Consider the following 13,195-nt stretch of genomic DNA (forward strand, 5'->3'; position numbering starts at 1 on the left):
ACTGCTGAAAGTAAGATGCACGATCGTAATATACAGAAAAATGTTTAACATCATATATGACACTCATAAGCCTAATAAAATCTATCAATAAAACAAAGAAAGACGTAAACAATTTCTCAACTACCTAACTGAACAAATAACTGCTGCACGCTGGAACAATGAACACTGTGTACAGGTTTGGCAACCTGAACTTGTCGTCATTGGTTTAAAATTGAATATATTAAGTAACAAAAAATATGTTTGTGTGTTATATAAGAACATACAAACTTTATGCAGGACACAAAACACTTCATAATGGCAGCAACACTCTCCATTAAAATCATACAGAAGGACACAAGAAAAATGACCAGATTTAGGGATTTAAATTGGCAGGTCTTTACAAACAACGAATTGGAAGTCTTATATAATATAATATATATATATATATATATATATATATATATATATATATATATATTATATTATTCTAAGGTTCCTCTTTCCTCTTTGATTATTGTGTTGAACAGTAGGGGGCCTTCAATTCGAACAGATTGCGAAACCACATTTTTCCCCTTCCCTTCTGTTTATTATGTTGTTACAGCTCCCAGCTGTGCTGACACTTCAGTTCATTGCCTCATTTGAAAAATCAGACAAATGAAGAGGATTTGAACTAGATGAAATACTGGCAGCCGTATATGTTTGTGTCTTTCTATGAGCATAATAGGAATGTATGAAAGCATCTGAATGGTCCTGAAAAGATACTCACGTTTTGTGCATTGTTTGGTTTTGGGATTGACCAGCCATGAATAACAGCACCTGGTGCCACAAACGTTGGGCCTGGAGAAAGACGGACAGAGATCAAGGGTGAAACTCTGGGCTTGACAATAGTTTTTTTAAGAAAAAAAAAGAAAAAGGCAAAGCCCATCAAATGCCACAATGCATAAGCACTGAGTCTGCTTGTCCTTAAAACTGCAGAATAACTTTCTAAACTTTTTATTTCACCTTTCCAGGCTCCGCGCCAAATCAATCTGTCCGGCATAATCACAATTTAACCACTTCTGAAAGGACATCTTTAAAAGACTTACAATCCGTGGCTCTGGGCCCCTTAAGATGCATTGGATTGAGTGAATAGCCTTGGGTTTAAGCTGACCCTTCACCCTGTGTTGTATTCAGCATGGACAAATAGCGCCGATGAATAAAAATGAAGGGGGGTGCGAGTTTGTTATAGACGCCCCCCTCGTCGGGCCTCTGTCCTCCCTCTGCCAATGCACATGAGAAATATTGTTTTTCCCACAGTGGCGCTGGCGGTCGTGTCTGGTGGGTAAACTTTGCTGGATTAAGAGTCTTCTTCAGACGCCTGGGCCGCATCTGTTTATCTAGCGGCTTCTGGGAGAAAAGGCAATTAGCACACCAACACAAGCCCTGATCCTGAATGCTCACGGCCGGCGCACATCAACCTGACCCCTCTGTAGCGTCGGGAGGGATTTGCTAATTAGTTACAGTATGTGCCTTTATTGTATGGCTTCTGAAGGACACTGTTGGGACCTGGCAGGCCGAGGGACGGCCGTTGTCTGTGCAGCGTAAGCCGATTGAGACAGAGCTGGCATGGGCCATTCAGGCTATGTGGAGGTCAGACTGACCTATAACCTTCCAAAGCTAATTCAGCACATGCAGATTTGGAGAGTTAACTAAAATCACTGGATCAGTATGTGAGCTTTCGGCTTTTCTGTTGATTTTATGTTGCATGCATTTAATTGCATTTTAAAACACTGCTTGTAAATATGATCCTAAAATGCTTTAAAAAAAGAAAGAAAAAATGCATAATATGCATTGTTTTTGTCTATGCATCTGTAAAGGGATTGTTGAGCCAAAACTGAAAATTAACCCCATGTCATTCCAAAACCCATTGGACAAAAGGTTCTTTATAGTAGAAAAAGGTCCTTTAGATTATTAAAATGTTCTTCACACTAGGAAAATAATGTTTCTGGAAGGTTCTTTGGGGAACTAAAATTATTCTATGGCATCTTTTCAAAAACACCCTTTTGAAAGCTTTATGTTTAGGAGTGCATTACTTTTTTTCTTTCATGCAACATAAAGGAAAACCTGAAAGTACCATAGCTGTCCTGATTTGAGTGTTATATTTCAAGCCTTTTGAAGCCATACAAAAGTTGATTTTCGATTAAAACATTGAAATCTGCTCATCCTTGGCATGCTGATAAGAGAGCATGTAATAAGGAACTTTTGAGGTAAATCTTTTTTGAGATAAATCAAGTCAGTTGATTCAGTTCACAAATCAAAATGGAATTATTTCTTCGTCAATCAACTGATTCAAATCTCTAGTTTACTTCACTGACTCACTCAGTGATCCAGTACCATCAAGTTTGAGGTGAATGGACCGCTGCATGAAACTTTTATTTTGCTTTTGTGAATTTTTGAAGATTGAAAGTTACAGTCTTATTCATTTTTTTAGTGTAATAATCCAATTTTCTTCTCTTTTTGCATTCTAAGAAATCCATACTGTTTTTGAGTCACGACATGACTAAATGATGACATTATTTTCATTTTTGGGTGAACTGTCCCTTTAAGCTGAAGCTGTGTTGAGATGTCTCATAACACTGAGACATTTTACCACTCGTCTGTCTGTCTGATCTCTAAATAAAGGCCTTGACCCTTCACTTGGGCCCCTATTAGGCCCAAATAGGGACATTTCCGCACTGACAGAATGGAAAGTTGCCATCAACTTTTATACCACGTTTGGGTTTTAATGCGAGTCGACACCTAAACGATACATTCCCGAATGAGACGTGAGTGATGTTTACAGAGCTGAGAGGCTCCCATTAGAGCAAGACTTGATAGTGATCAAAGATGTCTGTGTTTATTCTGCTCACATGGCTACGGCGGACACAACTGTTTTTTCAAGATTTGGATGTGTTAACGGGATAGTTCACCAAAAAAAGACAGTTATGTCATTATTTAGTCTCTTATGTTGTTCGCAAGCTGCTCTTTTGCATACAACCGAAGTGGAAACAGCCTTGATTGACATTCACTTTCACTGTATGGAAAAGAGCAGCTTGAGCATTATTCTAAGAACAAATGTCGTATGGGTTTCTAAGTAAGCAAACGATGACAGAATTGTCTTATTTGGGTGAACAACAATCCCTTAAATCAGATTTGCTACCACAAAATACAAAATCCTTTAGTAATATTTAAAGAGAATTATGTTGGCATTTGGATATAATCTGAAGAATAAAACATCTGTTCTTTAGCAGCTGCTTTTGCACCCACATGTATGTCATTCTCTCGACCTACAGCTCTTTTGTTTTCTCCGTGTGAACAGAATGCAAAGAAACAAAGCGGTGAACGAATCTTTACATCTTTCAAACCTCTGCGCCTCCAACACGTTAGTGGGAGCAGAGGCTGTAAAACAAAGATGGTAAATGAACCTTTTATATTTTAAAAATGTTATTTACGTTTGTGCAACACAAAAAGGGGGGTTTATGGTTTTCTTCATGGCCCCGGCTCTTTTTTCCAGCACCTCTTAACAGAGAAGCTTCAATAAAACCTCAACCGTGGTCCTCGAGGTCAAATACGTGGGTTAACTGCTGGATTATCACAAAGCTCCCACTTTGCTTGGCACCTCCATCAAGGAGAAAATAATCATGTTTTTGTCTCCCTTTGAGGTGTGAAAGGCACCGTTGATGCGCTCTGAAATGAAGCCGTTTTCTGCGCTTGGCCTTCTGAGCTCTGAACTGTTGAACCTGTGCAGGGCCTGTTAGCATTACTAAACTCTGCAACAACACCCTCCTTCTCCTTCTAAGCTACCATATTCCCCCCATTGCCCTGGGATGGACAGGTTTCCAACAGTCAGTGTCCTCGGTTGACCCAAAAGCACAATGAAGTCCAGAGGAGGAGGGATGTTACAGAAGAGCAGCGGTGCATCCTTGATGAACTCTTACAAAGCTTCAGTGGCATTCTGGCTCCCTCCAAATGAATATGAAAAGAAGGGAAATTAATTTCCTGCTCTGTTATGGCTTACAAAGACCAGTCACTAGGTCTCAAACTTTTCAGGAGAATCAGGAATTCCCCTCATTGCTTGAAGGATCAACACTTCCGGTGTAAGTCTAGAGAAACATCTGACTGAATGTTACGGCAAACAAAGACGGGCCAATGTTTTCACATCATTCTGGATCTATAAAGAGCTTTGATTGAAGTAAAGTGCTCTGTTATGTCTCCGGAGTCTATAAACTGCTCGTAAACGTGGAACTTAGAGAAGCAGTGAAGACAAAAACTTTATAATAGTTTGGATGCCAGGTCAAGATGAGGATGAGATGTGTAGTAAACATGATGTTTGACCTCTTTTACAAGCAATTGTATTGCAAAAAGAAAGTCAAGTCTCACAGAAAAAAAAAAAAAAAAAAAAAAATCTAATGGAATTCATTAGAATTCAGTTCGTTTTCAGTATTTGGAAGGTTCAAAAAAGATCCAATTTTTTTTAAAGATGTGAACACATTTGCTAATGAAATTACAATCATTATTTACATAATATAATCATGTTGGAGTTATTCTGAATAATTACTGATTTTTCTTCTTATTTTTTTTTTTTAATTGATCCCATTAAGGTTCTTTATGACTGATTCAGTAATAAAAAAAAACTAAAAAAAAAACTGATGCTGTACATTTAAAGCAATAAAATATAACTAAAGGTCTATTTAGTTTCCACGCTGTCTCGAGGTCACATATATTCAATCATTTTGCCACAAATATCTTGAAAGATGTGAACAAGATCGCTAATTAAATTAAATTAGCTAAATTAAATTGATTCCATTGTTTTTTTTTTCTTTATGATTTATTCAATAATATAATATGAAAAACATAATTGATCCTGTACATGTTTACTATATTTAAAAATAGTGTATATAATAAAGGTCTATTTACTTTTCACCTAGATTTGAGGTCACATATTCACATAAATATTCAATCTTCTGACCTCAGTATCACCGTAAACATCACCTTCACCTCTTGAGATGAATTGATAAGACACTTACCCTTTTAAATCTATCTGTATTCGTGTGGAGTTGGTCTGATGTCTGTGTCTGTGTGCTTTGCTCCTGATTTGTGGAGGATGGATGAGATCAGGAGACATCTGATGACTGACTGATGAGGAGCTTGCGATCGCCAGGGAAAGAGAGGTTATAAATAGAAGTCCAGACAGCCTCCACAGTTCTGACATCGTTATTCCGACCTGGTGAATTGCAATTGATGCGTTTTCGCTCTGAATGTAAGGCAGTGGGTTTGGCAGAGCGATCCGTCTCAATCATTCTCTCATCCAGACGCGCTGCTGTGAGTCCGCACTGATATGAATGAAAGAGATGCGTGGAAAACTTTCAGCCAATCAGAGTGATCTGTGGCTTGTAACCAAGAGACAGCCAATCAGAGCTCAGATTGACAGAGCAGCTGTGAGGAGTGTGATAGATAGATAGATAAACATTTACATGTTCAGATGTTTGAAAGCTTTTATTTTCCTAGTGGTATTTTAAGGGAGAGATACTATAGAAAAATAAGCAATTTTTTTTCCGACTTTGCTAAAACAAAACATTCAAGGTCTACTACAGTATATACCAGGCATTTCTATGACAAATTATGCATCTTATTTACAAATATTATTACAAAACTGGTAAAGTGGTAAGGGCTACAGAAAAAAATAAAATAAATAAATAAATAAATAAATATATATATATATATATATATATATTTATTTTTTTTTCTGCATCATGTTTTTAATTACAAGATTAGCCTATTATTTTAAAAAATAATTGCACACACATGCACACACACACACACACACACACACACACACACATATACTGTATATATATGTATATATATGTATATATATATATATATATGCATATAATGTTTCAGTAATTGTGTGTGTGTAAATATGCTAACTTAAAATATGATAAACACGATGAAACACTTTGTAAATGTAAATGTTGTTAGCCATTGCTCAAATAATGGTTGAGAACAAGAAAATATTTTGAACGTACAAGTAAAATAAAAAATAATCATATTTTGATTTTATAATATCAGATTCAGTTATTTTATTAATCATGACGAAATGTTTTAAAGTGAGACAAATTAACAAAAAATGACAAAGTGTCACAGAATTCAACAAATCCACTGCTAATACTTACTGATGTTTGTGCTGTTGTTATTTTCCCTCCAAAATGATATCACTTCCTGGAGGATGGTGTCATTAAGGGCTTTATCATTTAAAGGGATATTGCAAAATATTAAGCATTTATAAATATTAATAAAAATATTAAGTCTCAAATATTTCAATTATAGAAGAGAGAGAGAGAGAGAGAGAAAGGAAACCACTGTGTGTGTGTGTGTGTGTGTGTGTGAGTGTGTGTGTGTGTGTGTGTGTGTGTGTGTGTGTGTGTGTGTGTGTGTGTGTGTGTGTGTGTGTGAGAGAGTGTGTGAGAAGCTTGTGCATTTAGAAAATAGCATGTAGAAAATGGTAACATTCACAGTTAACATTTAGTAACATAGGTAATTATCATTATCTAAGTTGTGATTTAATGGAAACTAATATGAAATACCTTTTTATATTTACAGCCACAGCTGTCCTTTAATAAAAGACAAATCAAACACAAAACCCTGGCATGGGAAATATGTATTGTATATTCCCAGGCTGCTCACCAAAGCAAACACAAGGTCTAGTCCTTTCCATTGCTGGCAGTGAGGCCGTCCAGATGTCCAGTCAAAGTAATGAACTTCTCTTCACACAGGGGTGTAAATGTACACTAACACCACCACTAGAAGATTGAGGATGATAGCAGTGACCCCGATCAGGCAGAGTACTCTCTCTGCGGAGCCTTTGCTGTCGTCTCCCTCTGGGGCCACTGGCTCCTCCTGAGTCCAGACGTCTGTGGGCTGTTCCTGTGAGACACATATTCCTCAATTCACCTATTTAACATGCATCAGACCAATAATGCCTCGAGGGACTAATACAATGAAATTTGAAAGCGTTTAAATTAGCCAGGGAATGCATGAAATTATATATTATTGTCTAATATTCTCTTCTAATTTTCTATTCATTATGCCATTTAAAATAACAGTTTTATTTTAGTTTTGGTGAATAAGTGGTGAATGATTTGAATTTATATGTAAATATAAATGCACAATTTATTATGGAATATTAATATGAATATATTTATTAATTTATTTACTTAATTTAGTAAAATGTTTATTATTGTATTTGTTATTTATATGTGACCCTGGAGCACAAAACCAGTCTTAAGTCGCTGGGGTATATTTGTAGCAATAGCCAAAAATACACTGTATGGGTCAAAATGATAGATTTTTCTATGTCAAAACGTCGTTTTTGATTAGTAATATGCATTGCTATGAATGCTGTATAAATATTTCAGATGCTGTATAAATCTCAATTTCGAAATATTGACACTTAAGACTGCTTTTGTGGGTCACATATATTTATTAATATTAACAATTTTTTTTAACTTCATATATTTATCAAATAATATTTATTTTAACAATAATTAATTAAAATCAAATTAATAAATATAACAATAATATACTAAATTTAAACAGAACTTAATGAATTAATTATGTGATATAGTATAAATTTAATAATAATATTTAAGCTTGCAAACACTCATGCATAATGACAGATTTTTGTGTTTAATGCATTTCTTGTAATATTCTGGACACATGTCTTTTCTTTCACAGATTTCAGCCCCCTTTTAAAATTGTGCTGTTGTGCATCATATTCACTAGATGGCACTAAAAATCAAAGTAAATGTTTGACTAAACAGAACATAAATGGAACTCATCAGCTTGAATTACAGCAAAGTCACATGCAGTCAGTCGATAGAAGCACATGGTCAAACACTTCTGAAAGAAAGAAAGAAAAATAATATAATGGAATAAACTCCTTTTTATATTCTCACATGACATAAATCTACAGTACCGATATTTCATTAATACATCTGTAGATTTAAGTCATGTGACCCCCCCCCCCTCCTAAAATTGTATGAACAAATATAAAGTGTTCATAAACATAAACTAGTTACGGTTCCCAATGAAACTGGGGTGAAAAAATAACAGATGTCCACATTAGTTATCCTTCTATTTCTATTCTTCACAGTAATGGAAAGCAGTCCTTGCACAGACTTGCATTAGTGTTTAGTCTGATCTTATTTTACCTTAAGCATGTCCTCCTGACCCATAGTTCTCCTGCTGGTCACACACCCCGCTGTAATGTCTTCATGTCCCCTCTTCGCTGACCGTAGCACGTGTCTGTTCATCTCCTCCATGTCTGCTGTTCCACAGTCCTCTCACAAAGGGATCAAGTTACACTTAGTGTCCCTCTGGATGAATGGACAGTCCTTCTACAAACACGGATGGATGTCACATTCATCATCTGGTCATCTGTGCTGGTTTTAGACTGGGGTTAAGATCAGGAAGGGAAAGACTCCTGCTGATATCACCAATACATTCTGCCCGAGTCTCTGATGGACTACAGCCTTTGGCTGCTGAGAGCTTTAACCAGAAACCAATGGAGACTGAAGCCCATAAGGTTTCAAAGGGCCTTCCTTACTCAATAGGACTGGAGGCATGAAGATTGATTGGGGAAAAAAGTAATTTATCTTCATTTAAGAAGAAGAATTTGATGGACCAGTTTGATGAATTCTTTTGGAAATCTTTAATTTGTCCTCAAGAGCTTGTAACGACAAATAAGTAAACTGTAGCATACTTTTAAAAAGAGTAATTCTTATAGAAATAATATACTTTAAAAGTGCAAACTGAAAGTGATATTTTCAGACACTTGTATGCATGTTATTTACAAATAAGTGAAAATGCATTATAGTTAAATTATGTTTAAAATAAATATTAAATGTAATTAGTGTTTTGACCCACTTCAGTATAGCTTTATTATTTCATAAGTTACTGCTGAATGTACGGACACATATTTATGATACACTGAAATATACTTTAATGTAATTTCTATTGAAACTTGTATGTATTTGAAAAATATATATTTATAATTACTTATTTGTAATGAAGTTGCATTTAGTACATTACAAATAAATTTAACACCAAATCACAGGTTCAATTAATAATCAAGTACTTTACATATGCTTTTTTATATTCATCAGCACATCAAAATAGCATGACAACAAAACGTTATTAAAACAAAATGATTTAAAAAGTACTTTAAATATTTTAATTGGACATTAAAATGCAAATTCAAAAGTGCTTAAGTGTGTTAAGAAACAGTTATGAAACAGAAACTTAAGTGGCATTTAATTTCATTAATATTATATTATTTGCAAGTACAGTTTTTTTTTTATTTACTATTAACATTTTAAGTACACTACAAGTGCAAATGTAGTACAATTAAGCACACTAAAGTGTGTTTTCTGGGAGGAAGAGAGCGAAACAGGACCCTTCTGAATGGCACATGCTCTCTGAGACCTTCTGGGAAGTGCTGTGACTTTTGAAGGTGAATTGAATTCTTGCTTTCACTGCAGAAAGCATAAGCCCTGCAGACCAGGCTGTGCATTAACAGACGAGACTTTCCTCTGATAAAGCCTGACACAGAACTAATTGCACAAGGTCTCAGAGAGAGAGGGAGGTGTCAGATGGGGCTGAAATGTTATAATGGCCAATTACAGCAGTGTGCCCACTTTCACTCACATGGACATGTTTCTAATGAGCACTTGGAATATAATTAGAGGTCAGAGGTCAGTGTACTATAACCCAGGGGTCACCGGAGGAGACGGAAATGCTGCTACTACACTTTGCAGCTGATTTTTTTTTTTAGAATTGCCCAAAAAAAATTCAATGTGAAATATTTAGTAAAAAGTCAATAATTGTTTACAATATGTGTTGAAAATTCGCAAATAATTACGATGGACAAAGGTCGTGTGTCTACCAAAGCATTTTTACTGAGGTTAACATATATTTTTTAATTGTTTTCAGTGGGAGCGCTACATAGTTTAAAAAAACAACAGCAGCATGAATGTCTATTTTAAGATTGCCTTTTTTTTTGCTTAGAGTTGAAAAATGTTCAACTTTGGGTAAAGCACAGTGCTCATCAATGCCACTTTCTACCCAGCCGTCCAATCACAATGGAGGAGGGGCGGGACGAATATCATGTTGCATTCCACTCGTACAACGACTAAACAACACTGGAGAAGAAGTAAATATTGCTGGTCTCCAAGTATCCATGTCTGGACCAGATGACAATATTAATATGAAAAAAATAATAATATTTGGAGGAACATTTCATTCATCATGAGTCTAGCTAAACACTGGCTAAAAACGCTTTGGTGGACACACAGCCTAAGGCCAGTTAAAAACTCGAGAATCAGTGAAGTGGAACGGAAAAAGATGCAAGGCCATCCGCCACATTGGAACAGTCAAAGCAGATTCATAAATGCATGTATGAATATCTATGTGCAAAAGACTTAAGCAGATGATTTTGCTAAACTAACACAATACAACAAGACAAAGCTATTAGCTAACACAACATTAAATACCACAGTTTAAAAACCTGTAATATTCTGTTGATACATATACTGTATATCACAAACCAACACATTCTCACCTGTGAAAGTTTGTCCCATTTTTGGGGAATTTGAACTGCAGTGGTTTTTACAACCAGAAAACTCATTGGCTGCATCCAACATCACATAATTTCCTTGGTGAAAATGTGACAAAAGAACTTTCACAGTACTGATACAGGAGTAGGCAAAAAGCACCCAGATGCTGAAGTGTGCATACCATGGATACTATCCCATGAGGCCATGGGAGATGATTTATGAATGTCCGTGATGCGGTCACATGACAATTACAACATGGCAAATATACTAGGTCCAGATTACATTCATATTACACACATTCACAATATAGATCAATTGAGATGCAGCCATTGATATTATTGTGAGTGACGTCACATGACCATTTCAAGATGGCGTATGAGTCGACGTGTCTGGAGCAGTCGATTGCGCATGGCATCTACCTCCTACATATCTATGATGGGTATAGTATGTTCAGCTTTCATTACTACTCGTATTCATACTAGATATCGAACACACTTTTTTAACTGTGGTGAAGTATAGGTTCAGATTCAAATGTAGTACTTACTCAGACAGTATGCAATTTCGGATGCACCACGTATCATGTGCGAGATGTTTCGCAAAAGACCCGAGCGCAACAGTCAAGCATGTGCATCGTTACATAGAAAAATCATGGAAAAGTAGAGCAGTGTAAAAAGGAAAACCACATTCGGTGTGAATAGCCCCTAATATTCTCATCTATTACACACATCAAATCTCCCTCATCAGTGGAAGCGACTGTGAGCTGGTCAGTTCATTGGTGTATGGCTCTCAATCAGCACTATAGCCTCAGGCTACAAGAATGTGCTGATGAATTAAATAACAAAGATAAAGACAAGGAGAATAACCACTGCTCACACTGTAGATAGAGCTCCTCTCAAATGGCAGAGATTCATAATTATGGCCTACATTTTGAACTTTATAAATGCAGCGGGATTCAAAAGTCAGAGACCTCTGTATGAGAGAAAAGTCCTATTTTAATAAATATTCATGTATTATCATGCATAACAAATTGAGTAAAATGGAGTTGCAAAATTTAAATGAATTTTAAAAGGTTTTGCTTCCAGGACAGCAGCACTAGCATGAGGTGAGAATGTGAATTCATTGTTTATACACATATGATCAGTTCACATGCACATGATTAGCGATTCTATATACAATCAGCATAGCAGTGGGAATTTTTCTATGGCTCTTTTTGTAGGTTATATTGTGTTGTGTAATATGCATAAGAATACAATTACCCTGTCTCGTTGTTTTTTGTATTTAGTTAATATAATATGTCTAATAGTGTATTATTTTGTATATTTCCTGGAAAAGCCTCATATGGGCAATTATGTAACTGCTTCATGTTATTGTATTTGTTTTATTGAGAATATGGTTTATTAAGGAAGACACCACACATGCTATTGTTTTAAGCATTTATTGAGAAAATGTTTATAACATGTATTAGCAAGAGCATAGATGAGCTTTAAAGAAAAAGAAGCTGGGCATTACCTCAGCTGGGGTGTTTCAGATGAAGCGTAGAAGACAGCAGAGCAAAGAATCCCAAAGAAGAAAAATGGGAAAATGGGAGGCCTTTCATAAACAACTTCTGAGGGGATTTCCAGTATGAGGTCACAAGACATTGGGATCCACCTGCTGTCTATAAGAGACTGAAGTGTGATGATGAAATCAGATGCTGCTTCGAGACCACCTGAAGAGCTCTCCGGCACCAGAACCATCGCTGATATTGCCTTGAGCAAAGAACTTTTTCATATTTATACTTTATTTAATACTTATATACAGTAGTTGTAGAATATTTGCACTTCTTACTTACTAATTGTAATAATAAACTGACTTGTATTTATATAACACAAGTCTGCCTCCCCTGGCATTGATTTATAGCTAAGCCAGAACAGACCGTGGAGAAGTCTTCTGTGACCTGTTTTGTAATTATGAAATTAGATGCTTATGAGATAGGACAGATTTGACTTACTTTACCTAACCTGAGAATAAATAAAATAAGGTAGAAGGTGTAGGAAATTTAGCACCATAAAACAATTGTTACACCAGTAGGTGGCGACAAGTGACTGTTCTTATAAGTGAGTCATTGAATTTACTTAACCATTTTATTCAAAAATGGACACTTTTCACTGACTGTGATGATGTGTTTCCACAGTTACTGACATTGTAAATCTAGCTTCAGTTGAAATAATTAATGTACATTTAGAACACTATATTTCATGTTATATTGCTTTGGCATTACATAAAAAAAAAAAAATAAAAATACAACAACTACTGCTGTGTGAGTGTTTCTAATAAAACAGCTGAGGGAGTGATGACATGATCAATCTCTTGACATTGTTTTCCTCTTTGGGAGAGTCATAGAAATGTTATTGTGGAATTTTTTCTTTTTCTTTTTTTTCTTTTCTATTGCTATTAATGAGAATGCAGTTTTAGCTTCTGTTCAGCACTATAGAAGTTTACAAACTTCAGCTTCAGAGAACACCGCAAATGTGAAAAAGGCGCGCAAGTGATTATGTGAATGAGTCATTGAATTATTCTCTCTACCAATTTGTTGAAAACAC

At 35.7% G+C, this 13,195-nt stretch overlaps 1 protein-coding gene across 2 annotated transcripts in view; it reads right to left on the bottom strand.

Annotated features, from left to right (window-relative positions):
• LOC131524011 (latent-transforming growth factor beta-binding protein 4) overlaps positions 1-5,304 on the bottom strand; it is a 95,608-nt gene extending 90,304 nt beyond the window's left edge. For both annotated transcript variants that reach the window (XM_058750712.1, XM_058750711.1), the window contains exons 1-2: positions 5,025-5,304; positions 746-816 (exon numbers count right to left, since the gene is read on the bottom strand). In XM_058750712.1, coding sequence (XP_058606695.1) covers positions 746-816; positions 5,025-5,209 — 256 coding nt within the window. In that variant the 5' untranslated portion in view covers positions 5,210-5,304. The remainder of the gene's footprint in view (positions 1-745; positions 817-5,024) is intronic.
• Positions 5,305-13,195: the final 7,891 nt, after the last annotated feature.

The sequence above is a fragment of the Onychostoma macrolepis genome, chromosome 18, assembly GCF_012432095.1.
Source record: "Onychostoma macrolepis isolate SWU-2019 chromosome 18, ASM1243209v1, whole genome shotgun sequence".
Lineage (NCBI taxonomy): Eukaryota > Metazoa > Chordata > Actinopteri > Cypriniformes > Cyprinidae > Onychostoma > Onychostoma macrolepis.